Raw genomic sequence first — 17,394 nt, 5'->3', positions numbered from 1 at the left:
CTCCCTCGCTTCATTTTTGCTTGATCTTCCACCTTCTCCATATCCATGTCTAAGTATTCTCTTGACCATCAAATAATGATAAATTATGTAATTTCCCGCACATACCTGAAACACAATAGTCCCAATGTGTGGGCTACATTTTCTAAGAGGTATTGAGATGAAGAGACCACCCAGCACACACATATATATATTTATTATGTCTCCTTTGATCTCTCTCTTCAGCTGGGAGAACATGCTCCAGCACACAGTTTAGCTGCACTAATGGGGCCTGCATCCCAGGGGAGTACAGGTGTGACCATCTGCCTGACTGTTCAGATGGGGCTGATGAGAGGAATTGCCGTAAGTGATCCATCTTTGTGTATTTGTGTTGTGTGTGTGTGCACGCGCATCCCCCCCAGCCATCGCACTCTAGGCTCCTATGGCATTTTAATCAATTTGTAAGATTAAGAGGCTCGCTGACTGACAGAAATAGCCACAATATGCTGCTTGTAGTCAGAAGTTGATTGCAGATTCCTCAGTGGATTAGTGCGAAACATCGTTCATCTACTATTCCATTACTGAGCCAAAATTCTGGACACACACCACTGCACAATACATAATGCACACTTGGTGGTATTAGACTTCAGTGCTATTTATCTGCTGAAGGCTCATCTTGATACCCTCTCCTTAAAAAAAGCAAAAAAAAGACATATCCTGTCTATGCTCCATATGTAGGAGTATCTTATTACAGAGTAATTATATTTAATTGAATGATGGAGTGATGGCTGGAAACTCTCTCTCCCTCTCTCTCTCTCTCTCTCTCTCTCTCTCTCTCTCTCTCTCTCTCTCTCTCTCTCTCTCTCTCTCTCTCTCTCTCTCTCAGACTACCCCGAGTGCTTGGAGCTGAGGTGTGCTAACGGGGCGTGCTATAACAGGAGCCAGCACTGTGACCAGGTGCTTAACTGCCGAGACGGCTCTGATGAAGCCAACTGCAGTGAGTGTTTGTCCCTGGCAGAGAATGCACACTGACGCTATACTCCAGAATACACCAGGAGCAAAGTACCAACATATTCCAACTTAGTAATGATTCTAATAGTGGAATTGTGTTTATTTAACATATTTTACTTAAAGTGGAAAGTGCATACTGAAATAAGTAACACTTTATTTTACTAAATTTGTAACCAGGTAAATATCATGTCGGTCAGTTCCAAGTAAAGTAAAGTAAAGTTCATGTAACTGCTCAATACTTCCTAGGTATAACTGGATACATCAGAAGTACTAAATAGCACTAGATGTAAGTAGAACTACTAGATCTGTAGGTAGCGTGGATTTATATTCGGATTTAGAGATGTATGTATCTGTCTAGACCTGTATTTGTCTAGACCTGTATAAATAGTGTCTTTGCTTTATTCTGTCCAGCTCAGCATTGCAGTAGCAGCCAATTCCAGTGCAGTAATGGAGAGTGTATACCACGTGGGTATGTTTGTGACCATGATGATGACTGTGGGGACAGAAGCGATGAACAGAACTGCAGTATGTACATTATTCTTTTCAATGGGACTATTCAAATATGTATAACTATTTTTTTTTCCATTTCCTCTTTTTTTTCATTTTGTTCTTTTTCATTTTTCCCTTATGTAATATTAATTATACATTTATTTATATATTTCCTTTCTTAAACTTGCAGCATATCCCACATGTAGAGGGACTTACTTTACTTGCCCCAGTGGTCGCTGTATACACCAGGTCTGGTTGTGCGATGGAGAGGATGACTGTGGAGACAATGCCGATGAGAGGGGCTGTGGTGGGTTATGTCATTTATTATGAAATACGTTATTATAATAATAATGTATATTAGTTTACTGTAAAATTACAGCAGTTGTGTGTATGAGAACTCCTGTTGTGTTAACCTGAAGACCCTCAGCCATGAAGTGGTCTGGTTCTTGTGCGTAATGAGGGCTCTCATCAGCCATGCATCTCCTATCTGTGGCTGCTGAGAATTCAGACCCTCCAGTGCTCTTTAGAACGTCTCTGGGTTGCTCTGAAGGGCTTATGTTTTGAGAGGGCCTGGCTGGAGCACCCACAGCGCCCATGTGACCCTCCAAGAGTGGTTACTTCCCATGTTTTCAAATGACACTGTTTTGCCAGACTCTAAAATCTGAGCCTAGCTGCTTCTCATTCCATGGCAGATAAGGCTGCTGTCCTTCTCACAGACCTCATACATTGTTTCAGCTGTTATCAAACAAGGTTTTTATCATCTGCTGAGCTCCAGCTTTGTATTTTCTCTGTGTCCCCTTCTACTTTTCTTGGTATTTGTGTCTATGTTTACTAGTAAATGGTAAACACAGACTTGGGGGAGAATTGCCCAAAGTAGTGTCACTTATGTTTTGTATGTTAACATATTGTTTCTTGGTATTTTCATTTGTTGGTAACAAAGGATGATATGCTTTTTGCTCCATTGTTCATAGATAATATCCAGCATGAATGTGCCCCGGGTGAATGGCCATGTCCTTCATCTGGTGTTTGTATCTCTATGGAGCATCTCTGTGATGAGACCCCACACTGCCCTGATGGGGAGGATGAGACCAACATCACAGCTGGACGCAACTGCAGTCAGTATCCATGCCTTATGTGACTACACTGACTACAAACAGATATTTGATTATTTTTCCTTCATTATTTGTTTTTCAATTCAAACTAAGTGGTAAGTTTATAGCATGGGCACGTATAAAACTGGAATAATATACAGGGCTATACACCTTGTCAAGTAACTGAATAATGGTTTTAATACAGAAGGTAATATTGCTAGACAATTTTCCAGCCTTTGAAGTTTTGTTTTGTTTGATTCTCAGGTATTTGGCGCTGTGCAACTTTGAGCTGTGAGCATCGCTGTCAGAAGTCACCTGTTGGTGGTACCTGTACTTGTCCACGTGGCTATGTTGTCAAGAGCAATGACAGCCGCTCTTGTATTGGTAAAATCACATGGCCTTTTACTAGTAACATAATTTTTTTCAAACTAAAACCTGCCAAACTTGTCGACCACAGACTATCCAAACAATTCTATCATGAGGTTCACTCTAAACTCACATGTGAGAGCAGTGCACACTGGGAAGTGCCACAAAGAATTGAATTCTGCAGGCTGTATTTGACACTCAGACACAGGTTCAACCACAGTAACATGTAATTACTGTCCCAGTCAGGAAAAAAAGTGACAGCCATGAATATAAGAACTTTGGTGCTCCCAACTGTCAAAATATATTCATATGCACTTTTCAGTTCCTTGCAAAATAATATGCCTACTCCAAGCAATTTACGATAACTTAAAAGGCTGTGTGTGATCCAAAATGAGCTCTGAGATGAGTTTCCTGTTAACCCTTGAGTCTGTCAAGGCTGTGACCTCGTCCATGTTGTTGAATGAACATGAAGAACATTTTCGGAGACAGACCAGGTATCCAATTTGGCAAAAACGACAATGCAGAACAACCACATACACTAATAATATAAACAATAGCACAGAAACAGGTAAGACATTTATGTTACAATCCAGAATCCTGACAATAGATGGCTCACCAGCATCCAAAATGAACCAATCGAATTCAAATATCTCAGGTCATTAGAACAGACAAAGAAATTGGCATCTAATGCAGAAGTGCATCACTGGATTGGTCAAGTCTCTGTTACCTTTGGGGCACTTGTTTGTGGCCGAAAGAGAATTTCATGGTAAAAAAACAAAATCCACTTTAACCACTCATTCTACCAATCCTACTATATGGATCTGAAACATGGACACTGTTAGGAAACGACATGAAAAAACTTGACATATTTTAAATAAGGTGCCTCCAGTGAATCCTTGGCATCTCTGCATGTGACCAGCTGCAAAACAAGACCATCAGATTAAGGTGTAACCAGCCTTCAGTCAAAGAAGAAATCAAGCAGTGCAGATCAAGGTGGTTTGGTCATTTACGCAGATTAAACAATGCCTTGTCTTAATCATACTCCCAATACTGGCACCAAGGCCAGATATAGTGGAAAAAACAGATATAAGGAATTTAAAAATAAAAGAAAAATTTTCTTGGCAGCAAATATAAACCTATCGACAGACCAGCAGGGAGAACCATTGTACAATACATCCAGAACCAGTGGCACCCACAGCAGCATATTGGCTCCAGGACAAATCTCACCTAAATGTTTACTATGAGATCAAAGACAGGAAAAGATGAGAAAATTTGTGTGTCAAATTTGTATTAATTGTTTTATTATTGTAACATTGATGTACCTTTTTTTTCACAGTACCTTATGACAGAGTATGTTTTCTTTACTTCATTAACATAAGCACTCAGTGTTTCTTTTACATACCTTCTTTATGGCTCAGACTATGATGAATGCCAGCTGTGGGGTGTTTGTGATCAGCTGTGTGAGGATCGTACAGGTACACATCGCTGCAGCTGTCGGGAAGGATATGTTCTGGAACATCAGCGACACTGCAGAGCCAACACATCCAGTGAGTTTCTCATTGAAAAGCATAAATAAGCAGAGCTAAACTGCTACAGACTGAATGGGTATGGAGTAACATCAAACCAAAAAAAAGGCCTGTTTGTGCTGATGAATTTCTATATGAACTGTACAGATGCCAGAGTGAAATTTTAGCAGTGTTTAAATCCTACATCAAAATCCTTTTTTTTTTATTTTTTATATCAAGTGATTTGGTCTTATGGGCCCTTTATGTATAATTTGACTTTTAAGAGAATGAGGGTTGAGAAGTCTAAAGGAAAACTATAGTATATTATTAATGTCTGAAAATTTCTGAAAGTGAAATTGTTGTTTAGAAAGTGAAATAAATGTATGCATGTTAATCTTATCAGTTAAATGACAGCACATTCTCTTAGTTACAATCTCACCAAGAAATGTTTTGTTTTAGCTTACCATTACTGCAAACAAAAAACAAGTATCTCTAAACTGATGACTTTACAAGAGAAGCTAAAAACATTTTTTGCTACTAATGTAATGTAATAGGAAGGTATTTTAAATAATTCTGAAACAGTTCTTCTGGTCAGTTCTTCATAAACATTGTTCTTCATTAACTCCTATGTTCAATTAATGTATATGGTATCTTAGATATAAGCATTTGTATTTTTTACAATTTGTTGTAGACTTTATATGTTTACATTTTATTTGTAACAAAATTCACTACTACATACTAAATCCACTCAGCAAATCTCCCTGTCTATGTTGGTCTTTTTCACCAGACACTAGTTTGCTGATATGCATTTTGTTAGAGCAGTGTATATTATATATACTTTACAGTTATTTATGGTTTATAAATTCCAGCTCTTTACCCTCGCTAGGATCCTGGAGGGTGCATGGGAGTTTGCTCAACCAGTCTACATGTGTTTTGTGGATCTGGAGAAGGCATTCGACCGTGTCCCTCGGGGTATTCTGTGGGGGGTGCTCAGGGAGTATGGGGTACTGGGCTCTTTGTTACGAGCTATCCAGTCCCTGTACAAACAGAGCAGGAGTCTGGTTCGTATGGCTGGCAGTAAATCTGACTGGTTTCCAGTCAGAGTTGGACTCCGTCAGGGATGCCCGTTGTCACCGGTTCTGTTCATAATTTTTATGAACAGAATTTCTCGGCGTAGCCAAGTGGCGGAGGGTGTCCGGTTTGGTGGTCTCAGGATTCCATGTCTGCTTTTTGCAGATGATGTGGTCTTGTTGGCTTCATCGAGCCGGGACCTCCAGCTCTTGCTGGACCAGTTTGCAGCCGAGTGTGAAGCGGTAGGGATGAGGATCAGCACCTCCAAGTCCGAGTCCATGGTACTCAGCCGGAAAAGGGTGGAGTGCTCTCTCCAGGTTGGAAGTGAGATCCTGCCTCAAGTGGAGGAGTTTAAATACCTCGGGGTCTTGTTCACGAGTGAGGGAAAGATGGAGCGTGAGATTGACAGGCGGATCGGTGCAGCGTCAGCAGTAATGCGGGCTCTGTACCGGTCCGTTGTGGTGAAGAGAGAGCTGAGCAGAAAAGCAAAGCTCTCGATTTACCGTTCAATCTACGTCCCAACCCTCACCTATGGTCACGAGCTTTGGGTAGTGATCGAAAGAACGAGATCGCGGGTACAAGCGGCTGAAATGAGTTTTCTCCGCAGGATGTCTGGACTCTCCCTTAGAGACAGGGTTAGGAGCTCGGACATCCGGGAGAGACTCGGAGTGGAGCCGCTGCTCCTCCACGTCGAGAGGAGCCAGCTGAGATGGTTCGGGCATCTGGTTCGGATGCCTCCTGGACGCCTTCCTGGAGAGGTGTTCCGGGCATGTCCAACGGGGAGGAGGCCCCGGGGCAGACCAAGAACACGCTGGAGAGACTATATGTCTCGACTGGCCTGGGAACGCCTCGGTATACCCCCGGAGGAGCTAGAGTCGGTGGCTGGGGAGAGGGAGGTCTGGGTTTCTTTGCTCCGACTGCTTCCCCCGCGACCCGGACCCGGATAAGCGGTGGATAATGGATGGATGGATGGATGGAAATTCTAAATAGTTTCATTTTTATTGGGTAAAATCAGTGTAAGATCTGTATCAAGCCTGAACTGCACAGTCAATTTAGTAAGTTTATATGAAGTGGATACAAAAGACAATTCCCAAATACGCAAATTGAATGTACCCAGCCCTTATAGAAGCTTGCTTGTGTTGGCATAATGCCCAGTCATAGCTAATATGTCTGTTCACACAGTCTGACTTCAAAGTGGTGTCAGCATTATGGATTTACTAATGTTTAAGTGATTTGTAATTTAATTACAAGTGAATAGTTTTTAATTGCTTTAGAAATAGTTGCTACCAAAAAACCATTGCTGTGCTTCAGAAAAAGTTAACTTAAAGTAAACTAAAACACCTTATTATTATTTTTAATTGACTTCCTAATGTTTCATAAACATTCATTTATATTTCCTTAAGTGTCTTAAATGTCTGTTGCACATTGATTGTTTTTGACATGTATTTTGAAATATAGAACTAGTGTTACCATTAATTTTTTAAAAAAAAGACATGTCTCTTTGAGACTCACTGTATTATGTGATATGGTTAGAACATGGTTTTAAAATTGAACATGTTGGGAAATTGGCCAAATTTTTCTTTTTTTATTGGTGCTCTCCTTGTTCAAGGGCGCTGTTGCTTTCCTTTTTTGAAGGACCTCAAATCTGAAATGTTTGAAAACATGTTTAAAAAGCTTTTTGGATACACTATATATCCAACTGTTCACCAGAATTTCTTCTGAATTAAATTATATTAGAGTAAATAATTGGAAAATATCTCTTTTTGAATTTTATGATCAATATTGCAACTGAAATTTAAATGTGTTTATTGTCAGTAAATTAAGCTTCAACTTCCAACTTCAACCACCAGTATACCAACTTCAAGGTAGACAGTAAAACAGCTCAAAGTATTTAATCAAAGTATTTAATGGAGCGCTTCCAATCCCATGGATCATACCACTGCTGGAAGGCCAGTGCAGGGGAGCTTTATGTATGTGTCTCATTCTGTTGGCACTGTTTTTCTGTGGAGAATATGTAAACTGTTTGTGTGTCCTTGAACATCTTAGTGAGCAATGAATGCACTGAATTCACCAATACATTGAGTTACCTGCATTTTCAACAGATACTGTACAATCAGAATGATGCTATGAATGTGTATTCATGCAGCTGGAATACCTTCCTTGCTCTTCTCGAATGGGAGGGATTTGCTGATTGGGGATATCCATGGCAACAGTCATCGCATCCTGGTTCACTCTGAAAACAGAGGGGTGGCAATAGGAGTGGACTTCCATTATCAGCTTCAAAGGGTCTTTTGGACAGACACTATCCAAAACAAGGTAATCAAATGCATAATATATCAACGAAGTTGGAACAGAAACCTGTACATTTAAAGAAAGGACTACAAGTGAAATTAACTGTCTTTTAAATTTCAGTGTACAATAACAATTTCCAGAAAAGCTGGGATTTCAAAAAGCCAGCATTTGTGATGGTATGAGGTGCATTAGTTCACATGGCATGGGCATGGGTCACTTGCACATCTGTGTATGCACTGTTATTCAAAAATGTTACCATCAACAATCAACATAACGTCTTTTTTTTTCCTAGAAGGCCTTGTTCATTTAAGCATGACAACTCAGTTCCACATTCTGTACATATTACAACAGCATGGGTCTGTACTAAACGTCGAGGGCTGCATCCCAATTGTATACTATACATTAATACCATACGGTATATACTATGTACCAACCTTAAGTTGCAACTCCAATGGTATCCACCGTATTTTTTTAAGACTGAAACACAAATATTTGATGTCTAGTAATAAAACCATTTATATTCAATATAAGATTAAGGTCCTACCCTCTCGTCAGTGTCTCCGCCTGTGTCCCCTTTGTGGCCTTGCCTTCTTGTTTCCCCACCCAGGTGTTCCTTGTCTGTGTTATAGTTTATCAGCCCTGTCCTGAATGTTAGTGTTCGGCCACCATTTGACATTCCAGATCCCTCTGTGTCTAATTCTCTCTGTTCCCAAGTATCTCTGCTCAAGTATCTCTTTGTTTAGCTTTAGCTCTGTGTTTTGGTTTAGCTTTAGCTCTGTGTTTTGGTTTAGCTTTAGCTCTGTGTTTTGGTTTAGCCTTAGCTTTCTGTGATTAGTTTGCTGGGTCTCTCTGTTCAGCTTTGTTCAGGTCTGTTTCTAGTGTTTTGTCATTACATTTCACTGTCAATTGGCTACTTGTTTATACTTGGATTATTCTTCGTTTGTTTCCTTTGTGTCCTTGTGTCTGTTAATAAATACCCTCCCTGCGTTTTACCTTCGTCTCCCCAAGTGCTTCCCGTAACACTGGTTCTAAGTTTGCTCCATGGATCTTTTCGTATACCCAACAATGATAATTGTAACGGTACTACATACTGAAACACTAGTCAAAATAAATTTTAAGTGCACAATTAGGATGCAGCCTAGATCTGGCATGCAGTGCAGACCTGTCACCCATTGAGAACATCTGGAGCATTATTAAAACAATGGGAAGATGAAATCATAAATCAGGCAAGGCTGAGAACCATTTCACTTTCAAAAGTATATGAATAGACTTCCTCAGTTCCCCAAGGCTTACAGAGTCTTTTTAAAAGGAGAGGTGATGCAACACAGTTGTAAACATTTTCCTGTCACATCACTTTGAAGTATGGTTCTGGCATCTAATTCTCAATGGGCAAATGTTTCACTTTCAATATTTGATATGTTGTCTTTGAATTATTTTCAAGAGTTAAATTAAATAGTAAATATAGCACTTAAATTATTTGTTTAAAATTTCTGCATTCATTTTTATTCTGTTTTTATTTACACATTGTACAGCATCATGATTTTTGGAAATGAGTTGTACAACAAATTTAATTTTAAACAATTTTGAACCAAATGTTATTAATGAACACTGTGCCAGTCAGACTGATGTCACCTTCACAAAGTCTGGCTCCAATATTTGACTAAATGCCAATGCAAGGCCAGTCCATCAGAATGGGAGCCAGTGTGATTTCTGCCTCTCCATGCGGTCCCCAACTGGAACAAAGCAGTTTTAGAAAAAGCCCCCCAGCAATATCCTCTCCTTGAAGATCAGCAGGCTTGATGTTTGTCAATGTGCTCAAGTTGTGAAGGAAGTTGGCCACCTGACAGTGGAAAAGGAATTCTTTGACTGATGCCTGTAGATACAGCTAATACCGTAATGATGGGAGAGTCTCTGGTCTCCTGTATGGCTGCGATCCCGGTGGTTGGATCTGATCTGCAGCAGTCCATGTTTTCCTAATCTCAATGTCTCTGATATGCTGGAGAATGGTCGCATATTTCTGTGCAATTTTATGTAACCCAAGAGCTTGCAAAGTGACCATGCAGTATTTATTTTCTCTGCATCCAGCCTATTTTATGCATTCCTTGGCCTACTCAAAGGGCTTTGTTCTAGTTCTTAGCTGCTCTCTGGTTTTTACCCCAGCCATGGAGCTGAAAAGGAAGGGCATACCAAGAGCTGGGGGTCTGTGATTAGTACCCCCTCCTGAAGCATGCCAAGCGGGGGGTCTATGAGTAAGCCAAAGCAGCAGACGTCTTCCACAGCTAATGTTTCCAGTAAACAGGTCAGCAGAGAATCCTACTCTCAAAGACTATTGGGTTCAGTTTCCAAAGAGCAAGGACTGCAAAGAGCAGTGGTGCCTTAGCTTCTGTTACAATGCCAAGTGTTCGACCCTGAGAAACAGGTGCCATCTTGAAATCAGTAGGGCAGTGGTTTCACACTACTGCCCCTGTGGCACCACTTAAATGCTACTGGATAGATAAGCTAGCTGGATGATACATGGGGAACCAGAGACCCAGGGGTATTACTCATGATCATTAAACAAGTGGATATCCTGTGCATCTTATCATAGACATTGGTAGAATGATACATATTTTCTTTCTCACTTAACACATATCAAGATAGGCTGTACACTGTAGACATAGAAACCATATAGCTAGTCTAGTTTTAACAAGGATTTATTTGTTGTCCAGGTGTTTTCGGTGGACATGGATGGGTCGAATTTGCAGGTGATCCTCAACGTATCAGTTGACTATCCTGAGAACCTGGCCGTAGACTGGGTGAACAATAAAGTTTATGTGGTGGAGGCCAGTGTCAACCGAATTGACATGGTAGACTTTAACGGGAACAACCGTGTTACACTCATTGCAGAGAACCTGGGAAACCCAAGAGGACTGGCCTTAGACCCAACTGTTGGGTGAGTAATTAGAAAAAAAGGACCAAGTAGCTGAAGTAGATTTGGTAGTGTAGACTTCTACTCCACATGGGAGATGTGTGGAAGTGTGCAGTAATTAAAGAAGTATTATCTTAGAAGCTGGTTACACTTCCTGCATCGCTCAATCCAAAGAACAGTTTCAATTATATTGAGGTGGAGGGTGATTAATCCATTCATTTCTGAGAGCACAATTATTGTGGTCTATATGCTTTTGTCAGTAACATCATCTTGACAAGCTACAGATTTTTGGACATGAACACCTGTGAGTTTCTTTTACATCTAAATCAGAAATTAAGTTTAAGTTTATTCTCCCTCTGAAAGATGAAAGATTTTAACATCTTATAGTTACCAATTGGTGCTCTGGCTTCAGCTCCCACACTAGTCATATAGAAAATATAACAAGACGGTTAATTAAATATGTTAGTAAAATGAGGCACGTACAAGGATATAAAGCTCCAAACCACTGGGGTTTCTAGAGGTGGTATGATTTATAGGAGCAAAGCTGCTTGAAATCAGATACATTTGGGATGAGTTGGTATAAAGTCTGTGATCAAGAACTATTCACGTTAACATCAGAACCAACCTTCACAACTCTAATCTTGTAAATGAAACCACACCACAGGCCTGAGTTCAGCTTATAAGGTCATCTCCCACTGCCACTTTGTCTATCATCCTCTGTCTTCTTTAAGCAAGTAATTAAAGTTGCAGGGCTATATACATTACTACTGTAAAGGATTAGCTGGAGGTAATAAGTGAAAAGGAGGAGCATTGAAAACCAATACGGAGTCAGGCCCAGATTAATCCTGCAAAATTAGGAAGTGACAATTAATGTACAGCTGCATGGCCTTTGATGAAAATACTTAGGTGCTCATTTGAAATATATTATTTTATTTTCTGTACGGTTTATCAGTCAAGTGAATGTGAAGTGTATAAAAATGAAACCTGTAGTATATCTAGGGTCCAGTGACTTAAATCTTATTCCAAAATGAGATTTGTCAGGAAAGATTTATGGTTCTTTATTAATTCAAGGTTCTTTTTGCACAGTAATGTCATTGCATAGTTTTAGAAATAGACTGAATCTTCATGACAAGTATATTTTATATAATGAATGGAGAAAAGATAATGTTAATAATATTTTGGTTTAGGTATCTTTTCTTTTCTGACTGGGACACTCTGAACGGAGAGCCTGGCCTTGAAAGGGCATACATGGATGGCACAAACCGCTATGGTATTATTAGAACCAAGTTGGGCTGGCCTGCTGGGATCACACTGGACATTGATGCCAAGAGGGTGTACTGGGTGGACAGTCGCTATGACTACATTGAGACAACTACTTATGATGGTCTATACAGGTATGAAGGCTGGCTGCCTAGTGTACATTTACCCACATGTATCTTCTTTAGGGCTAATTAGGATGAACAATAATAGCAATATCTGTATGAGCGGATAAACAAATATTAATTTTGGACAATTATTTATTTTTATAATTGTACTGAATTTGAACCCCTTTACTGATGATAGGTAACATAATGCTTTTCATATTGATTTAGCCTCAATGTCTGCATTTTATAAATATTTGACGTATTGGCCATGGCACACATTTACATATAAAACAAATATGGGACTAATGATATTGACAATTTTTGCATCCCTGCAACAAATCTGATTGCTGGGTTTTGGTTAGACTGTCAGCCATTTTTAGCATGTATGGGCAATGCACTTTATTAGACATGCCTTAATTTCCAGATCTTAAAAGACTATAATAAAAGAAAAAACTGACAGGCACAGTGACTTATTACTGATCTTGCTTGTGTTGAATAATTCAATCCATTGTCTGATTGGTTTAAAGGAAAACAGTGGTGCATGGTGGCTCAGTGATCCCTCACCCCTTTGGCATCAGTCTGTTTGAACATTCTGTGTACTACACTGACTGGACCAAGATGGCTGTCATGAAAGCCAACAAGTTCAGTGACAGCAGCCCACAAGTACTCTTTCCAACTGCTCAGACACCATATGGTGTGGCTGTTTTTCATGCCTTGAAGCAGCCCTATGGTAAGCCAAATGTTAATATGTTTTCTTTTCAAGTTTTGTATCAAGTAATGGACATTTGATGAGTGAATGTTCGTATAAATCTTCTTATTTCTGTGCCAGACATTTTAATGAATGAATATGCTTTTTTGTTTTTTTTTCCTTTCTTTTCTTTATGGCAGTCAGTAACCCATGTGGGATGGATCTGGGAGGCTGTGAGCAAATCTGTGTTCTGAGTCACCGAACGGATAACAGTGGTCTTGGATACCGCTGCAAGTGCCGCATGGGTTATGACCTGCATCCTGATGGCAAGAGATGTGTAGGTAAGAGAGTAAATCAGTGCTGGATTTTATTCTCAGTTCTGCTCAAACCTTTTTAGCCGTAATATAAATATGGTACTTCTCAAATTTCATAAAATGGGAATAAAAATATTAATTTAATGAATATGGTTTCATGATATGGTATGTACAATGGCTAGGAAATTATTTGCATACTATGGCCTTTTTTGCCCATTTGTTCTCCTCAATTATTAACCAATTCCACACTTTAGTAAGTCCTCCCCAGACTCACACACAGTGCCACCACCCTCAGGAATTGTGGTGCTTCCTCTCAGACAGACATTAAATCATATCACTGAACAGCTCAACACCCTGGAGGGGAATGCAATCACCCAGATCTGCTACAACAGCTGACAGACACCAGGGCTAGCTAGCACCATGACCTGGGAGAATAGAATAGAATAGAATAGCATTTATTGTTGCTCAGAGAACAATGTTCAAGAACGGTGTTAAAACAGTGAAATGCAGTTTTAGCATCCTCTCTCAGGCAGCAGTTAAAATATAAAATCTATACATGTACAAAACAACAGATTATTCAGAGGTATTAACACTAGAAAATATATACAGGGGGGGGGGCATTGATAGCTGATGGCTGAGGGGTTGATGGCTTTCACAGCATGGGGAAAGAAGCTGTGTTTCAACCTGTTTGTCCTTACTTTTAATTGTCTGAATCTCTTTTTAGAGGGAGGGGGGAAAACAGAGTGTGTCCAGGGTGAGTGATGTCCATTGAAATGCTGGTAGCCTTTTTCTGGAGTCGGCTGGTGTAAATGTCACTGGGGGGGGGTAGTGAAGTTGATTTTTTCCACCCCTCTTACCACTCACTGCAGGTCTCTCCTATCCTGTGCTGTGCAACTGGTGAACCAGCAAGTGTTGAGGGAGGTGGGAGTGCTTCAGCTTCCTGAGGAAGTAGTCTCTGTTGTGCCTTCCCCACTTGGTATCGGGTGTTGAAGGCCCATGTGAGGTCAGCAGAGATGTGTACTCCAAGGAACTTGAAGTGCTCCACTCTCTCAACCTCCACTCCATTGATGAGGAGGGCCATGGTCTCTGTGCGGGTGGATCTTCTGAAATCCACGACCACCTCGTTGGTTTTTATCAGGGAATCAGAGAATCAGGGGACCTTGCCCATCCTATCTACCTATTTTGCTCCACTCAGGGGGCCCTGTGGCTAGAAAATCTTGAAGTTACTGGGAATAAATGGTTTCAAAATGTTGAAATAAAAGAGCATTATAATTCTGATGTGGTTATTATTGTAGATCATGTGATTAGTCTGCTACAAGTATAAGCCTAATACAATTAAAAACTTAATATTTCAAGAAAAACATGCTGTGGTATTACTATTACTAACTCATTAGCAAAATTGGCTTGTGCCTTGTCTTGCAGCTGTAAGGCAGTTCCTTCTCTTCTCCAGTCAGCTGGCAGTGAGAGGAATCCCCTTTAACCTCTCCTCTCAGGAGGACGTCATCCTGCCTGTCACTGGCACTCCGTCATACTTTGTTGGAGTGGATTTTAGTGCAGAGGAAAATTCAATCTTTTTCTCAGACACTGCCAAGGACATTATCTACAAACAGAAAGTGGATGGGACAGGTACGAAGGCTTATATTCACCCTATTTTTTTAATTTATGCATGTTGGCATTTCAGCTTTTTTATTGCTCTTTTTAATCTGTCACTGCTGCCTTTTTTTTTAAAGTTTGAAACAATTCACCTCTTCACTCTATCTACTGTGTCTACTGTCCATGTGGATTATTTTAATCATGGCCACTTAGTTTTATTTTGTTCTTCAGTATCACTTTGTCTGTGTGAGCAGAGCTGTAGCGTTTGATCTTTCAGAGGTGATGCATGGCTTACACAGGGTCCTCAGAGAACAGTGCGTTATTGGGGAGGGGAGCAAGAGCACAGACAAAACAGGCAATTTTCAATTCAAGGAAATCTTGCTTGGATTATACCATGTTGCATAATGTCATTTTGAGGACTGACTAAATTTAGCAGCTTTATTATAAATGTACATGTATGGACAATAAATTACCATTCACTTGACTTACAATTTGTGGCACTCTTGTTTATTAAGTGTCCTTTTTGATCCTCCCAGAGAGTGAGATCCTGGCAACCAATCGAGTAGAAGGTGTGGAGGATCTGGCTTATGACTGGATCTCAAAGAACTTGTATTGGACAGATCCACGCTACAGGAGTATATCAGTCATGAAAGTAGCAGACAAGTCCAGAAGAGCCATTGTACGCAACCTGAACAATCCCAGATCTATAGTAGTACATCCAGTGGTTGGGTGAGTTAATGCCAACATATTTAATATATAGTTTAGCAATGTAGGAATAACTAGATTACTAGATTATTAAATAATAACTCCAAGGAGTAAGCACCGTGCATTATCTTAGCTACACTGTCCAAACAGAAGCCCTTTCAACCTATTGCTCCCTTTCACCCTATTCTTTAGTGGTCAGGACCCCCACAGGACAACTAGAGCAGGTATTTTTTATGATATGGATCACTCTCAGCGCTGTGACACTGACGTAATGGCTGCTGGAGTTTTAAAGCATTGTCCATTCACTGTTCACTCTGTTAGACACACCTTCCTTGTGGTTCCATCTTGTAGATATAAAATCAGAGACTAGCTTATCTGTTGTTACACTGTTGCTTATCACATAGCAGCACAACACACACTAATATACAGCCACTACATCATTGTCACTGCAGCACTGAGAATGATCCACCATTCAAATAATACTTACTCTGTGGGGTCTCGTATGGCTCCTGAGTATTGAAGGGCAGGGTGAAAGGAGGCTAGCAATGTATATATAGAATAGTATAATATTTTATATGTGTAGTAATATACTGTATGTTGTATTTCATGTTTTGTCCATCATGCTTCCTCAGGAAATTGTATGAGAACAGAAAGGTTGTGATCTTGGGTGAGAAATCACAGCCATGTTCAAATGTCACCTGAAAACACAAATCAGTGAGCAGGTCTGAGCCAGGAAACAAGGCTCAAGGGGCCTTACTTTCACCTTGGCTCTCTTTTTCCCTGAGGCCAGGAAAAAGCGTTAGCAATCTGGTCACTTGTATCCAGTCACACCTACCATAATGCAGAAGGTGCCCACCCATTCATAGATTGCTCCTACTTTGAACCCAGAGCAGATAAAAGGACTCTTTATGCACTGCTAGTGGGACATTTCCAATAGCTTCAAAGTCAGAAGGCCTCTGGGCCCAAGAGGCTAGATTAGTGCTGCATGAAGGCCAGTATTGTAATGCCTGCTAAGAACGTGGCTTAAGAAAGAAAAACCCAGCAGAGTTCTTGAATCAGCTGTCGATATCTCTGATTTATAAATAAAAACCTGATTGACAGTTCTGAAAAGCATCCCTAGACTGATTGTTGTTAGGGGCAGGTGGAGGGGTAAAGAAATAGAAAAGCAGAGTGCAGATTGTTGTTTTTTTCTTCTATATGACTGTTTTCCTGTGTATATTTGTGTTTGACAGTTTCATCTTTTGGACGGACTGGTATCGTCCCGCAAAGATTATGAGGTCCTGGTGCGATGGATCACATGCTCAGTCCATTGTAAACACCACCCTTGGCTGGCCCAATGGCCTTGCCATCGACTGGAAGTGAGCCAAATATCCCAACATGTCTCATGACTCACAGAAAAGCACCATAACAAAATGTTCTTCATTCATTCTAATAACACAGATAGCAAAAAAAAAAAACATATTGTTTCTTCATTAATAAAAAACACATACTGTCTGAATATTGTCTATGGGACATAAAATTATTTATCATATGAAACAAGCTCTAAGATTTTAGGACATCATAATCATATTATAATAATACTATTCATGTGAACTTTATAATGCCACCTCAGTATATCACTCTCTTTTTTTCCTCAGTTCCATGCGTTTGTACTGGGTTGACGCATTCTTTGATAAGATTGAGCACAGTACTTTTGATGGCCAGAACAGGTTGTCATTGGATCGGATCACTCAGATATCCCATCCATTTGGACTTACTATTTTTGGGGGTAAGTGGCTTACAGAATCATTTACATGTTTTTATGTGATAATAGTTTTGTGATGCAGCAGGTAGGTGTCGCAGTCACACAGCTCCAGGGACCTGGAGGTTGTGGGTTCGATTCCCGCTCCGGGTGACTGTCTGTGAGGAGTTGCTGTGTTCTCCCCATGTCCGCGTGGGTTTCCTCCGGGTGCTCCGGTTTTCTCCCACAGTCCAAAAACGCACGTTGGTAGGTGGATTGGTGACTCCAAAGTGTCCGTAGG

The 17,394-nt window shown here is 40.3% G+C and overlaps 1 protein-coding gene across 1 annotated transcript in view; it reads left to right on the top strand.

The window, feature by feature from the left end:
- Positions 1-17,394, top strand: part of lrp2a (low density lipoprotein receptor-related protein 2a) — a 90,320-nt gene that overhangs the window by 13,726 nt on the left and 59,200 nt on the right. Inside the window, exons 4-19 of the mRNA XM_066686354.1 lie at positions 223-339; positions 863-973; positions 1,399-1,512; positions 1,667-1,783; positions 2,448-2,591; positions 2,832-2,951; positions 4,352-4,480; positions 7,656-7,825; positions 10,510-10,733; positions 11,897-12,103; positions 12,601-12,803; positions 12,962-13,102; positions 14,498-14,701; positions 15,205-15,397; positions 16,606-16,731; positions 17,011-17,141. Of these exons, the coding sequence (XP_066542451.1) occupies positions 223-339; positions 863-973; positions 1,399-1,512; positions 1,667-1,783; positions 2,448-2,591; positions 2,832-2,951; positions 4,352-4,480; positions 7,656-7,825; positions 10,510-10,733; positions 11,897-12,103; positions 12,601-12,803; positions 12,962-13,102; positions 14,498-14,701; positions 15,205-15,397; positions 16,606-16,731; positions 17,011-17,141 (2,451 nt within the window). The remainder of the gene's footprint in view (positions 1-222; positions 340-862; positions 974-1,398; positions 1,513-1,666; positions 1,784-2,447; positions 2,592-2,831; positions 2,952-4,351; positions 4,481-7,655; positions 7,826-10,509; positions 10,734-11,896; positions 12,104-12,600; positions 12,804-12,961; positions 13,103-14,497; positions 14,702-15,204; positions 15,398-16,605; positions 16,732-17,010; positions 17,142-17,394) is intronic.

The sequence above is a fragment of the Hoplias malabaricus genome, chromosome 12 (genome assembly GCF_029633855.1).
Source record: "Hoplias malabaricus isolate fHopMal1 chromosome 12, fHopMal1.hap1, whole genome shotgun sequence".
Classification (NCBI taxonomy): domain Eukaryota; kingdom Metazoa; phylum Chordata; class Actinopteri; order Characiformes; family Erythrinidae; genus Hoplias; species Hoplias malabaricus.
The sequence above is the reverse complement of the archived record's forward strand: the minus strand, read 5'-3'. Positions and strand labels throughout refer to the sequence as shown.